At 36.2% G+C, this 16,070-nt stretch overlaps 1 protein-coding gene across 1 annotated transcript in view; it reads right to left on the bottom strand.

Moving 5' to 3' along the window:
- LOC123525229 (voltage-dependent calcium channel subunit alpha-2/delta-3-like) overlaps positions 1 to 16,070 on the bottom strand; it is a 93,685-nt gene that overhangs the window by 70,199 nt on the left and 7,416 nt on the right. The window contains exons 3-6 of the mRNA XM_045304099.2: positions 15,805 to 15,954; positions 13,944 to 14,092; positions 13,197 to 13,349; positions 6,332 to 6,496 (exon numbers count right to left, since the gene is read on the bottom strand). Coding sequence (XP_045160034.1) covers positions 6,332 to 6,496; positions 13,197 to 13,349; positions 13,944 to 14,092; positions 15,805 to 15,954 — 617 coding nt within the window. The remainder of the gene's footprint in view (positions 1 to 6,331; positions 6,497 to 13,196; positions 13,350 to 13,943; positions 14,093 to 15,804; positions 15,955 to 16,070) is intronic.

Raw genomic sequence — 16,070 nt, 5'->3', positions numbered from 1 at the left:
CTCCTTATGAAGTTTGATCACTGTAGGCCAAAGCATTCTCAAGTTATTAAAATAGACCAACAGCCAGACTGATGCCAGTAAAACAAGGCAGTCTGAAAGACAGCTAAATCCCCCGCCACTGCTATGGATAGTGAAAGGGTAAACCTTTGATTTAAGCTGTGACCTTGACCTTGAACTGACATGGCTGACTCATGAATTCTGCACAACGTCTTGATGAGGTGATCATTTGACCAAAGTTTCATGAAAATCCTTCAAGGGGTTTAGGAGATACAGAGCTGAAACCTTTGACCTTCAGTTGTGACCTTGACCTTGAGTTGACATGGCTGACTCATGAGTTCTTGATGAGGTGATCATTTGACCAAAGTTTGATGAAAATCCTTCAAGGGGTTAAAGAGATACAGAGTGGACACCAAATGGAAGGCTCAAACCTTCGACCCTTAGTTGTGACCTTGACCTTGAGCTGGCATGGTTGACTCATAAGTTCTGCACATTGTTCTGATGAGGTTATCATTTGACCCAAGTTTTATAAAATTCCTTCAAGGGTTTAAGAGATATAGAGCGGACACAAATGGAAGGCTCAACCCTTGACCTAAGTTGTGACCTTGACCTTGAGCCGGCCATGACTGACTCATGGGTTCTGCACATCGTCTTGATGAGGTGATCATTTGACCCAAGTTTTATAAAATTCCTTCAGGGGTTTAAGAGATATAAAGCGGACACAAAATGGAAGGCTAAACTTTGACCTTGAGTTGTTACCTTGACTAGAGCCGGCATGGCTTGACTCATGGGTTCTGCACATCGTCTTGATGAGGTGAACATTTGACCCAAGTTTTATAAAATTCCTTCATAGGGTTTAGGAGATACAGAGCGGACACAAAATGGCAGGCTCAAACCTTTGACCTTGAGTTGTGACCTTGACCTTGAACTTACAAGGCTGACTCATGGGTTCTGCACATCGTCTTGATGAGGTGATCATTTGACCCAAGTTTTATGAAAATCCTTCAAGGGGTTTAGGAGATATGGACCGGACACGGTTTTGTTACGGACGGACGGAAGGACGGACGGACGCAGACCATTCCTATAATCCCTCCACCACGGCGGGGGATTAACAACATACCCAATTTTTCTACCAAGGGGCATAAAAATGTGAAATTACATTACATATATGTACATATTCTATTTGCAGCCAGTAAACAAACTTTTTAACAAGAGCTGTTTGTAAAATAAATTTGCCCCCAATGTTGACCTGTTGGACATTGTGTAGTTTTTAATCTCAATGTGACTGTGACCTTATGAGCATTAAATCTTAAAGGCTGACCACATGCAATCATCCTATCGAATTTAGTATTCCTTGACCAACACATTCTTCATTCATAGATTGGAAACCATTTTCAATCTCAAGGTCACTGTGACCTTTATCTTTGACCTACTGAAATAGGGGTTGTCTAGTGGCAGTACACAATCATTCTATGAAGTATGACACCTTAAGGCTCAAGCATTCTTCAGTTTATAATCAGAAAGAATTTCATTCTCAAGGTCACAGAAACTTGACCTAGTGAACCCTATAACAATAAGTTTCATCTACTAACTATACGCAATCATCCTATATAGTCTGACCAACATAGGCCAACTAAATCCCAAATAACTGATCAGAAACCAAAGTGCTACCATCAGACTGGTCTAAGTTATGCCAAATAATCATACTTAATCCTGCAGCAAGGCGAGTGATCTTTGCTACAATTTCATAGATGACATTACATCTGAAATGATTTTTCCTCCACCTCATATCAATGAAAGGAAATTGTCACTTATATACAGAGAGGAAGTAGGTACTTAACACCGAACGTTAGGATTAGAAAATACTGAAATCCTATTGTAAACTGGCATCAAACCCAAACAAGAGGACCATGATGGTCCTGAATCGCTCACCTATCCCCACATGACCCAGTGTTGAACTGAGTATGACGTCGTTATTTCTATTATTTGACAAAGTGACCTAGTTTTTGAGCATATGTGACCTAGATATCATCAAGATAAAAAATTCTGACCAATTTTCATGAAGATCCATTGAAAAATATGACCTCTAGAGAGGTCACAAGGTTTTTCTATTATTTGACCTAATGACCTAGTTTTTGAAGGCACGTGACCCACTTTTAAACTTGACCTAGATATCATCAAGGTGAACATTCTCACTAATTTTCATGAAGATCTCGTGAAAAATATGGCCTCTAGAGAGGTCACAAGGTTTTTCTATTTTTCGACCTACTGACCTAGTTTTTGACCGCACATGTCCCAGTTATGAACTTGATCTAGATATCATCAAGCTGAACATTTGCACCAACTTTCATGAAGATCCAGTGAGAAATATGGCCTCTAGAGACATCACAAGAATTTTCTATTTTTTGACCTACTGACCTAGTTTCTGACCGCACGTGACCCAGTTTTGAATTTGACCTAGATATCATCAAGATGAACATTCTGACCAATCTTCATCAAGATCTCTTGAAAAATATGGCCTCTAGAGAGGTCACAAGGTTTTTCTATTTTTAGATCTACTGACCTAGTTATTGACCGCACGTGACCAAGTTTCGAACCTGACCTAGATATCATCAAGGTGAACATTCTGACCAATTTTCATAAAGATCCTATGAAAAATATGGCCTCTAAAGAGGTCACAAAGTTTTTCTATTTTCAGACCTACTGACTTAGTTTTTGACCGCATGTGACCCAGTTTCAAACTTGACCTAGATATCATCAAGGTGAACATTCTCACCAATTTTCATGAAGATCCATTGAGAAATATGGCCTCTAGAGAGGTCACAAGGTTTTTCTATTTTTAGACCTACTGACCTAGTTTATGACCCCACGTGGCCCAGTTTCGAACTTGACCTAGATATCATCAAGGTAAACATTCTGACCAATTTTCATGAAGATCTCATGAAAAATATGGCCTCTAGAGAGGTCACAAGGTTTTTCTATTTTTAGATCTACTGACCTAGTTTTTGACCCCACGTGACCCAGTTTCGAACTTGACCTAGATATCATCAAGGTGAACATTCTGACCAATTTTCATGAAGATCCATTGAGAAATATGGCCTCTAGAGAGGTCACAAGGTTTTTCTATTTTTAGACCTACTGACCTAGTTTTTGACCCCACGTGACCAAGTTTCGAACTTGACCTAGATATCATCAAGTTGAACATTCTGACCAATTTTCATGAAGATCTTATGAAAAATATGGCCCCTAGAGAGGTCACAAGGTTTTTCTATTTTTAGATCTTCTGACCTAGTTTTTGACCCCACGTGACCCAGTTTCGAACTTTACCTAGATATCATCAAGGTGAACGTTCTCACCAATTTTCATGAAGATCCATTGAGAAATATGGCCTCTAGAGAGGTCACAAGGTTTTTCTATTTTTAAACCTACTGACCTAGTTTTTGACCCCACGTGATCCAGTTTCGAACTTTACCTAGATATCATCAAGCTGAACATTCTGACAAATTTTCATGAAGATCACATGAAAAATATGGCCTCTAAAGAGGTCACAAGGTTTTTCTATTTTTAGATCTACTGACCTAGTTTTTGATCGCACGTGACCCAGTTTCGAACTTGAACTAGATATCATCAAGATGAACATTCTGACCAACTTTCATGAAGTTCCCGTGAAAAATGTGACCTCTAGAGTGGTCACAAGCAAAAGTTTACGCACGCACGCACTGACGCACGGACGACGGACGACGGACACCACGCGATCACAAAAGCTCACCTTGTCACTTTGTGACAGGTGAGCTAAAAATCAATCATCAAAAAAGCAATCAACAACTCAATGGTAAAGTGTTGGCTTTGGGTGAGGGAGGATTGACCGTTCAATCCTGACAGATTATATCAAATGCATGAAAACCGTGAAGTTCCCTTATTTGGCACACTTTTAAAGGCTGTACTAGTAGCTAAACAAGAGGGCCATAAACATTCGGAGTTGCTCACCTGATCATGACCATTTTGACCTAGAGTATTGTGACACACGTACTGTATTTCTAAATTCTGTTGAATGGCAGATAGACATATGGACAAGGACAAATCTAAGTGCCCATCCCTTGAAAAAACAAGAGGACCATGATGGTCCTGAATTGCTCACCTATCTCCACATGACCCAGTGTTCAACTGAGTATGACATCGTTATTTCTATTATTTGACATAGTGACCTAGTTTTTGAGCACATGTGGCCTAGATATCATCAAGATAAAAAATTCTGACCAATTTTCATGAAGATCCATTGAAAAATATGGCCTCTAGAGAGGTCACAAGATTTTTCTATTATTTGACCTAATGACCTAGTTTTTGAAGGCACGTGACCCACTTTTAAACTTGACCTAGATATCATCAAGGTGAACATTCTCACCAATTTTCATGAAGATCTCGTGAAAAATATGGCCTCTAGAGAGGTCACAAGGTTTTTCTATTTTTCGACCTACTGACCTAGTTTTTGACCGCACATGACCCAGTTACGAACCTGACCTAGATATCATCAAGCTGAACATTCTCACCAATTTTCATGAAGATCCATTGAGAAATATGGCCTCAAGAGAGGTCACAAGGTTTTTTCTATTTTTAGACCTACTGACCTAGTTTTTGAACCCACGTGACCCAGTTTGGAATCTGACTTAGATATCATCAAGATGAACATTCTGACCAATATTCATGAAGATCTCATGAAAAATATGGCCTCTAGAGAGGTCACAAGGTTTTTCTATTTTTAGATCTACTGAGCTAGTTTTTAACCCCACGTGACCCAGTTTCGAACTTGACCTAGATATCTTCAAGGTAAACATTCTGACCAATTTTCATGAAGATCCATTGAAAAATATCGCCTCTAGAGAGGTCACAAGGTTTTCCTATTTTTAGACCTACTGACCTAGTTTTTGACCGCACATGACCCAGTTTTGAACTTGACCTAGATATCATCAAGGTGAACATTCTGACCAATTTTCGTGAAGATCCATTGAGAAATATGGCCACTAGAGAGGTCAAAAGGTTTTTCTATTTTTAGACCTACTGACCTAGTTTTTGACCCCACATGACCCAGTTTCGAACTTGACCTAGATATCATCAAGGTGAACATTCTGACCAATTTTCATGAAGATCTTGAGAAATATATGGCCTCTAGACAGGTCACAAGGTTTTTCTATTTTTAGACCTACTGACCTAGTTTTTGATGGTACGTGACCCAGTTTCGAACTTGACCTAGATATCATCAAGATGAACATTCTGACCAACTTTCATAAAGATCCCATGAAAAATGTGACCTCTAGAGTGGTCACAAGCAAAAGTTTACGGACGCACGGACGGACGACGGCTGACGGACACCGCGTGATCACAAAAGCTCACCTTGTCACTTTGTGACAGGTGAGCTAAAAATCAAAACTTTAGTCTCAGAATTTATAAGTTATATTCATATAATTTGACTGTGTGACCTTGTTTTTAACCCAAGAAAATTTTTTGAACATGGCTTATATCATGATTTATACAGTGAAAAAAATTCTAACCAAGTTTCAAATTGATCAGGTAGAAAATATTGCAACTTAATAGTGATAACATGGTTGTTTTATAATTTGACCTAGTGAGCTAATTTTGGATCCTAGATGACCCAGTTTCTGGTTCTGCTCAAACTATACAAAGACAAACATTCTGACTAGGTTTCAGGTAGATAAGACAAAATGTAACCACGAGACTATTAACAAGGTTATTCTAGGCTTTGATACAGTGAACTAGTTTTATATCCACGATGACCCTATCTAAAACTTGACCTACATTTTATAAACACAAATTTTCTGACTAGGTTTCATGTAGATGAGGTAGAAAATGTGGCCTCTGCAGTTTTAACACAATTTTTTTATATATGATCAGAGACCTAGTCTTTCATCTCAAAATTAACTTAGATTTCATAAAGACAGACATTCTGACCAAGTTTCATAAAGGTCCTGTACAGGGTGTGGCCTCTGTGTTAAGCTATTTCAATGATTTGATCTAGTGATCTAGTTTTTGACCCTAATGTCATAATCAGTATCAAAATCATTCAAGACTTTATTGAAACAACCACACTGCTCAAGTGCTTTTAAGATTGGGTCAAAGTTATAACCTCTGGCGTGTTTAGAGTTAAACTGTGGAGGTTGCAACTCATACAGTATCATCCACCTATTCTAATTTGCAAAATAAGGTAAAATGACTGAAACATTGTATGTTGCACAAGAGCTTTGATGCTTAATTTAACTGTTGATCATATATGATGTTGTATAAGCTTATCTTTATCCTTTTTATCTTTATCAAGCATTACCTGCAATCCAAAATGATAATGACATCTTTGGGACCACTTGTGGCTGCAATGTACCATGGTCTCACTCTCGGATCATAATCATTATAGAAACCTGCAAAATTTGTTGACCACTCTCTGCCAGGAAAAATCCTTACAATACCTGCTGTGGATCCAAAATATTGCCATCTGTAAATGTTAGAAAAAGAAAGTGAATTTCAGCAAAAATGGCATTCTGAAGTTACATGCATGCCTTATTTAACAATAACCATTTGTAAAACAAGTTTGTCTCATCCCCCATGATAACTTGTTCAATTTTCAGTCCCAAGATCACAATGACCTTGACCTTTGACCTACTGAGCCTCCACACAACAGGGCTCATCTACTGACCACAGGCAATTATTCTATTAAGTTTGTGACTGTAAACCCAAGCATTCTTAAATCATTCAGCAAGAACCTTTTTCAGTCTCAAGGTCACAGTATCCTTGACCTTGGACCTATTGACCATTCAAACAATAGAGGTCATCTACTGACCACAGGCAATTATCTTATGTTTGAAGGCAGTATGCCAAAGGGTTCTTAAGTAATTAAGTTGAAACCATTTTCAGTTGTGTGGCCTCTGTGACTTGATGTTTGATCTACTGAATTCCAAAACAATACAGGTCATCTACTGACGAAAAACAAGCATCCTATGCAGTTTGACAACTGTAGATCAAATAGTTCTTTACAAATTAAGCAGAAACAAATTTCAGACTCAAGCTCACTGTGAGCTTGACCATTTTTTTCTGACCCTTAAAACAATAGACCACAGGCAATTGACCATTGTAAGACCAAGCATTCTCTAGGACTGATTTGAAACCAAATTGCCTACTGATAGACAGAGGGAAAGACAATATGTAAAACAATATATTCACTCATCTCTGATGGGGATATAATAAAAACAAGAGCTGTCCATAAGACAGCCAATGCTAGACTATTCGAATAGTTGTCCCAGAAGCAGGAATATTACCCTAAATGTTAAAATATCTATAGAGTTTCAATCCAGTATCTGTATTAGTTTTGGAGATAGTAACTTGCATGCAAAACTTTAACAAGGATTTTCTAAGTCCAAAAGGGGGCATAATTTGGCCAAAATACATATCAGAGTTATTGGACTTGATGCTATCACCTAGTTTTATAACCCTATAGTGAAGTTTCAAATCGATATCTTCATTACAAAATCAAAATACATTTCAGAGTTATGGGACTAGATCTTGTAAGGTTGGTTATTGACCTTAGAAAAAAAAATAAGTTTCAAAGCTATATGCCTTTAAATAAAAGCTGTATGTACTTGCATTCAAAACTTTAACCATGCTTTTCTAAGTCCAAAATGGGGCATAATGTGGCTTAAAAAAATGCCAGAGTTATGGGACCTGATGCTATCACCTAGTTTTATAATAGTCAAGCTAACAATAATACAGTGCTTTAGGTAATAGCAGATTTTAGCATACAGAGGATAAGTGGATAAATATTGCATTTAGACTTCTATCATTTAATATATTTTCATCTCATTCTTCTACTAGCTACATACATTCTAAATATTTTTACTTGTGTTGTTTTTTGCATGTCATCATATGAAAATCAAAGCTATCCTGTACAGACTAAACAGTGTGTATGTAAAAAACATAGTAAATGGAAAGTATCTGATAGAAATTTAAAAAGCTGAATGTTTTTGAAAAAAGATTACATTATTATTCTGATTTATAGTAAAAAGATCCAGAGAAGAAGTTTGCTTCAGTGTGGTTTTTATAACTATTTGTTGAAAAATGGCCAAAGCTATCCTGTACACACTAAATATGTGCATATGTATATACAATGCCAAGGAGAGAAAAAACACATTAATTTTAGTGTGGTGATTAAATATTATTGGATTTAATCAAGTTTTAAAGAGTTTAACAACAGTTATGCTATATACCTTTTAGGGGTTAACTGTGTATGAAACACTCTGTCTGGTACCTTTGTATGACTCACTGGTTTACATTTATAACAAGCAGTATTCTAGCAATGCATTCAGTCTTTCTGCTGCAACTGCCTAACTCACTAACCACCATCCCTCCCCAACACCAATTTCTGTCACCTGGAGTATGCCCTACAGGTCAATCACTTACTAAGGCAATATATGGCCATATATATAACTTTGTTATATATGCCCCCCTTCAGAAATAGCAAATAAAATTAAACTTAGTGTCAACCCCTGTTAGTCAATCATTTGACAGTAACTTCTCTAGACAAACTGAATTCATACTTTTTCATCCACCAAGCATTCACATATTATTTGTGATGCAAACACTGTACCATTTATGATACAGTATTTAAATATTTCTATTAAATACTGTATAAGTACATTTTTTTGAAATATCAGTTTGACCTACAGTCTTGTTCACCGCAGTCACACACTGAACTTAAAAGATACCTTATTTCCCTGGTTTTTTGATGTACCAAACATAATTTAGTTAATATTTCATATTTTTCATTAATCCATATGCAATGTTTTATCTTTAAAAAAGCATAATACAGTTGTATACAATGAGTCAGATAACATAGATATAAAATATGAGACTTGGTGACAACCTGTATTCAGTTTCTTTTATGTTACAATTAAATCAATTATTACGCCTGTATAACATATCTTGAAAGGTTACCTTTTTATTTATATAAAGTACCATTTTAATGGTTTAAATACATCACTTGTTCACAAGGACCATTTTCTGTCTCCCAAGACTGGTCTTGTTTCGCCCTCGTGAATTTATTCCATGGATATATAACCTCTTTTTCGTGCATTAATAATGTTAAAAAACAATTTTCTATATATTATTTCTTAAGTTTACAAGAGCTGTCTGTTGACAGCGCGCTCGACTATTCGAAGAATTGATGGAAGTATGGGGACAAAAGAAGAAAAATAGATAAGACAAACAATGTACCTGTATTAAATTTTGTGGATTTGGATAAGTCTTGCACTACATGGCAATGTGTGACCATGATGGTAAGCAAGTGTTCAAAGTTTCAAAGCCATATATCAAACAGTTTAGACTAAATATGGAATGGTATGCGGAACTTAACTTATTTCTATGTCAAAAAAGGGCCATAACTGAGCTACAGTCCTTGTCCTTAAGTTATGTACTCTTGCCTACACATGTAAACTATGATGGTAAACAAGTGGTCAAAGATTCAAAGCCATATTTCTGTATATTATTTCTTAATTTTTTAAATAAATCTGAATATTTGATCTACAGAAAGTTTGATAGGGTACTTCTAACTATCTCCCTTTACCTGGACTAGCTTTGTAAAGTCACTCATAACTTAGACCATAATACCTAAGCAATTACTTTGGTGAGGCAATTCAAATACAATGTGAAATCTGTCTGACATCTCACTCTCTTTTCACATGTACCATGAACATGAGTCTAAGACACTGACAGTACCTGAAGCTGTGGGGGACTGATATTTTTAAAACATGTTTAGAATGTGTTAATTACAACAGATATTAGCAGAGCTTTGTAGGAGTGTATCATTCAGAAACTTCAAAAATTCGAACGAATCAGAATTTTCCAGTGATCCAAGTTAAAGTGCAATAAACGTTGATTCGCAGAATATCAACAAGTTTGTGAATGAGTTTGAATCGGAAATAGAGGATGTCCTGAATAAGCGCTCTCTTCTAAAAGAGAAAACTATAATTCAGAGTACACCCAAACCATGGTTCAATGAAAATTTGCAACATTTAAAACAACAAGTTAGAAAGTCTGACTGTACATGGAAGCAGTACGGGAAAACAGATCAGTTTGAGTCATATAAAGCAGTAAGAAACAAATACAATTTTGAAATCAAACGTCATAAGAGAAACACACTTGGTGAAAAAATAGAGAACACTAAAGGTGATTCCAAGACTCTGTATGGATTAGTATCTGAACTAACTGGTACCAAATCTGAAAACCAACTGCCTCAAGGAGAGTCTTATAATTCATTGGCCGAAAAATTTGCTGACTTTTTCATGTCAAAAATCTCAAAAGTACGGCAATCCCCAAGTGAATACCAAAACTTTGAACCTCAAGTAAGGGATGTACAAAATTTAGACAAATTTACTGAACTGACTCAAGATGAAGTGAAAAAAACTCATCAGTGATTTGAATACTACGTCATCAGAACTAGATATTTTCTCCCTATTATCACTAAATTGGGGAATCTCTCCTTACAACAAGGTATTTTTTCTGTGAAATACAAACAAGCAGTTGTTAGACCATTGTTAAAAAAAGCAGGTCTTGAATTAGAGCTTTCCAACTATCCTCCTGTGAGTAATTTATCATTTCTGTCAAAACTTATTGAGAAAGCTGTTCTTTACAGATTAAACAAACATGTAAATCAAAACAGTCTTTTGCCTAAGAACCAGTCTGCATATAGGAAATATCACTCCAGTGGATCTGTGCTGCTTATGCTGGTTAATGATCATCTAAGTGGTATGGAGAAACAGGAAGTCACAGCCCTTATTGCAAATGACTTAAGTGCGGCATTTGACACTATCAACCACGACATTCTGATAACTGTCGTAAAAGCACAGTATGATGTCTGTGAAACAGCTCTTCAATGGGTAGACTCCTACTTAAGGCCTCATACTTGTGCATATTGATCAGACCGCCATCTTGAATGCAGTGTGCCCCAGGGCAGTTGCCTTGATCCGCGGCTGTATCTCACCTATGCTGGAACTCTTTTTGATGTCATTCTAAAATCCGTATCAGTCTATGGTTTTGCTGATGATCACATAGCAAATAAAACCTTTTGTCCCACATCTGCTTCCGCAGAATCACAAGCTGTGGGAGACCTCGAACGGTGTGCAGTTATAATCAATGACTGCATGAATAGAAACAAACTGAAAATGAACACTTCAAAAACTGAATTTATTATGTTTGGTAGCAGACCTCAATTGAACAAATGTTTTACAAATTGGATTAACACTGCTGGTGATGATATCAAATGTGAAAGCACAATTAGATATCTTGGTGCATTTCTTGACGAAACTTTCAACTTTAAAGATCATGTAAATCGCAAAATGTCGTACAGCCATGTTGATTTACATACGAATTAAGAACATCCGAAAAAAAATTAACAAAAGCAGCCACTGAAATTTTAGTTTGTCTCTAGTTATTTCAAATCTGGATTATTGCAATGTCATTCTGTATGGTGTAGCTAACGGTCAGGTGCGTAAAATGCAACATATTCAAAACATGTGCGCAAAACTTGTCCTTAACAGGAGGAAATTTGACAGTTCCAAACAAGCATTGTATAACTTACATTGGCTGCCAGTTAAAACAAGGATTGAGTTTAAGATACTTTCTTTCATGTATAGAGCTCACCGCTGCTGTCATATAAGCAGACAAGGTTTGAGATTTCAGAAAATTCTGAATGTCGTTATGTTGTACCATACAACAAGTGCGAAACATTTTAATGATAGAATTTACTGTACTATTGGTCCAAAACTGTGGAATGAACTGCAGTAAGAATTATGCAAAAGTATATCACTTGATACATACAAAAAAAATCTTAAGACACTGTATTTTACAGACTTCATGCCATTGTTTTAAATTTTTTAATAATTGTTTCATATGCGATAATGGCAGGTGTTAGTTTTTAAATTGAGTTTTACATTTCATCATTTATATTTTTAAGGTTTGTTAATTAAATGTACAACGCAACTGAATATGTCATTGTATAGAAATAGGCGTTTAATCAAATTAATCAGTTTCAGTTTCAGAGCTTTGAAAATTGCCAGTTTCTTGGTTTCAGGTCAATTTGTTTTTATTTTTCAAACCAATTTATAAATGAAAACATTTCCACAGATTGTGCACGGGAAATCTGTATGACAATATTTTTCCCCACCACACCAGCTTTATGTAGAAGGGTTTAAACTTCTAAACATGATATTACAGCATTATAAAATATGTATTAGTAATCATATTAAAGTACTTAATATGAATAATTTATTATCCAATTAAGAAAGCAAATAATGAAAGGAGTATAGTCATGGAAAGAAATACAAACAATATTCCATACAGTGTATAAAATCAATTTATTCTGGACTAGAATAAATACAGCATTTCCATACCAATTATTGACTGAATTAATTTTCTCTCAAGCTTCTAGTATGGCTGTTACTGAAAGAATTGCTTTGGAAAAATGCTATACAGTCAAACAGAAGGCCACACAAAGACAGTTTAGGACAGTGCTGTTCAGTCCCCTCTGACTAATTCTTTAAAGAAATTGTTGACAACAGACAGAAAGACAATAGACATCCAAAGATCATAAAAGCTCATCCTGGAGCATTTTATGCTAAGGTGAGTTAAATTAAGAAATAATAAGTTCCCAAACGTGGTTTATCATAGAATAACCCGAGTTTTGAGTTCTTATGCGTAAGAATATATCACGAAGGCCGTAGGCCTGGGTGAAATAATGTTTCGCACAAGAACGAAAAACCCAGGTTATTCTACAATAAATCACACTTGGGAACTTATTATTTCGATTCTAACACGACAAACTAGTATCAATAGAAAAAATGGTAACTACTTTTTACGACAGTGCTACGCGTCTGGATCGGATGATGTCAATGCACGCGAGTGGTTTATTGGAGAATAACCCAAGATAGATTTTGCTCTTTATGTATGTAGGTTATTTGCTGGTCATGTTAGAATAATGGTTAATGGACAGACGTCAGATGATCAGTGATCACAATAGCTCAGCCCAAGCAGTTTGTATTCAGCTGAGCTACAAAAGTAAATATCTACAGTTCATAAGCTGCTGAATAGTTCAAAGACTGAAGGATTATTATGAACTCAGAACCTCAAGAACATAAAGCAATGTTTACCTTAGGGTAGGGTCAATGTCATGATTTTCCTTGAATAGTTTGTCAAGTTTTGCAGTGAAGTGGACAGTGTTGATAGTACTTATATCATCTCGTGGTACTTCATCAGCAATCTTAACAGTAGACTGGTCCCAACTCACTTGCTGCTTGAAGTACCTAAATGACAGATCAAATACTGGGATATCACTTAATTTTGTGGGCATAAAGTTTCCTGGTTTTGGAAAAAAAAATCTAGTTCATGGATCAAGGATGTGGACTTCATATTTTGAAAATAAAATAAATGAAAATTTTGTTTATTTCAATATTTGTCAAGATTTATTCTTGTGGTTTGATGCAACCATAATCTGAGAAAATCTGTCCTTAATGAATATTAATTTCACAGCATTTCTTTTAAAGAGTATATTCTGGATATTTTTACAATACCACAACAGAAATATATTAAAAGTAACATAGTGTTTTAGGCATTCAATAATTAAGGCAACAGAATTAGATGAAAGAACAGGATGCAGATATGTGCAGGAGAGGATTACGTGAAGCATACTAGATAATACATATTTCGACCTTACAAACCAGCTAAAATGTTAAGTAAGATATCCCTACATCATAAACAGGCTCAAGCAATACTGGGGTCATGCCTGTGACTCCTGATATGACACCTGTACTAATATTTCCAGGGCAAGGACTCCTGTAGGAGCCTTCTTCAAACCAGAGCTAGAATAAGTCTGTACTGATGCACTAACTAATACTAACGGGTTAAAATTTCTATGTTCCGGCAGTCTCTCTGGGATATCAGAGTCAGCATAGACCTCCTGGGGTAACATGGACAGTTTGCTCACGTTGGCACTACCATTTGACAACAGAAACTCATCATGCAGTTTTGTTATGTTCTCAACCAAACTCTGAAATTGTTAGCAAACATACATTTTATAGATCTATTGTTTAATCATGCATCACCATAACAAATAGCAGCTGTATCATGCAATTCAATATAGTTATAAGCACTAAATTAAATATATACAGTTTTAGAGACAGTTTTAACTCAATAACCTTTACTTCAAACAGTTGAAACAGGGCCATAACTTACGTCAAACCCAGTCAAAAGCTATTCAACTTATTTCATTATGTCTGTCAACTGGAAAACATTGTGTAAAGTTTCAATTCCATACATACATGCATTAATGAACAAGAGCTGTTTCCATAGGATGACACATGCCCCCGATGGCACTTTGAATGAACAGTTATGGCCGATGTTAGAGTTTAGGACCTTTGACCTACAGACATGGGCTTTGCTCGCGACACGTCGTCTTACTGTGCCACACATTCATGCGTAGTTATTTTAAAATCCATGCATGAATGACAAAGATATGGACCGGACATGCCCATCATTGCACTATCATGAAATATGACCTTTAACGTCTAAGTGTGACATTGACTTTTGAGCTACGGACCTGGGTCTTGTGCGCGACACGTCGTCTTACTGTGGTACACATTCATGCCCAATAATTTTAAAATCCATGCATGAATGACAAAGATATGGACCGGACACGCCCATCAATGCACTATCATGAAATATGACTTTTAACGTCTAAGTGTGACCTTGACCTTTGAGCTACAGACCTGGGTCTTGCGCGTGATACGTCGTCTTACTGTGCCACACATTTATGCATAGTTACTTGAAAATCCATCCATGAATGACAAAGATATGGACCGGACACGCCCATCAATGCACTATCATGAAAAATGACCTTTAACATCTAAGTGTGACCTTGACCTTTGAGCTACGGACCTGGGTCTTGCGCGCGACACGTCGTCCTACTGTGGTACACATTCATGCCAAGTTATTTAAAATCCATCCATGGATGACAAAGATATGGACTGGACACAAAAATTGCGGACAGACCGACAGACGGTTCAAAAACTATATGACTCCCTTCAGGGGCATAAAAACAGCTTGATATTTAGTAGCATGCCAAAATATCACAAAATTTTACACAGTCAAAAAGTGGCCATACTTTGCATCAAAAGCAGGCAAGAGTTCTCTTTATAGGCATTACTGAGATACAGCTCGATAGCTGCATGCAAAACTTTAAAGCTAAATTTTTAAATAACAATGGGCCATAATCTGTATTCTATTCAACCAAGAGCAATCTAATTTGATCAATTCAGTAGAATGATGTGGTGACAAGTAAATTTTGTGTGAAGTTTCAACCCTATATATTCAATGCAAAACTTTCACCAAGGTCTGACGCCAGTGACAATGCCCGGATAAGTAGAACACTAGAAGCTGTCATAGCTCTTCAAGCAGTCAAGCTAATATTCAGATTTTGAAAGAAAACTGATCAAGCTTTATAATGATATAGTTTTTAACTAAATTAATTTTCAGAAACATATACTGCTGAGAGACACAAAACATAAGCAGAAGTCCCTTTTTGGTGCATTTTATTTGCTTACTCCTCACTTATCAACAACAGTTGATCGGTAATAATCAGTATGTACGACTAGATCAATACCAACACCTAATCAAACTTTTGTTTCTTAAACCCGTATCGGTATATCGCAGCACCTATTGAAAAAGAAATGTGACAGTAAACTATAAAAACAACTTCTTCACCTCAGCAGCCTTTTTCTTTTGTTCAAAGTAGTCAGCAAGATTATCTTTGACAAGTTTAACAATATCTTCTCCATTTTTTGTATCAGAGAGATACATGGCCTGATCAAGATAACCCTGTGTGTAGTGTTGATTTATACCATCATAGGCAAGCTGTAAACAAAAACAAAATATATATTAGGACATAATTGGGACAAAAATGAATTCAAAATCTGTGAAAACATAACTCTAAAAACAGCACATGCATTTTCTATGTAGAGGTCAAGAAA

The sequence above is a fragment of the Mercenaria mercenaria genome, chromosome 3 (genome assembly GCF_021730395.1).
Source record: "Mercenaria mercenaria strain notata chromosome 3, MADL_Memer_1, whole genome shotgun sequence".
Lineage (NCBI taxonomy): Eukaryota > Metazoa > Mollusca > Bivalvia > Venerida > Veneridae > Mercenaria > Mercenaria mercenaria.
The sequence above is the reverse complement of the archived record's forward strand: the minus strand, read 5'-3'. Positions and strand labels throughout refer to the sequence as shown.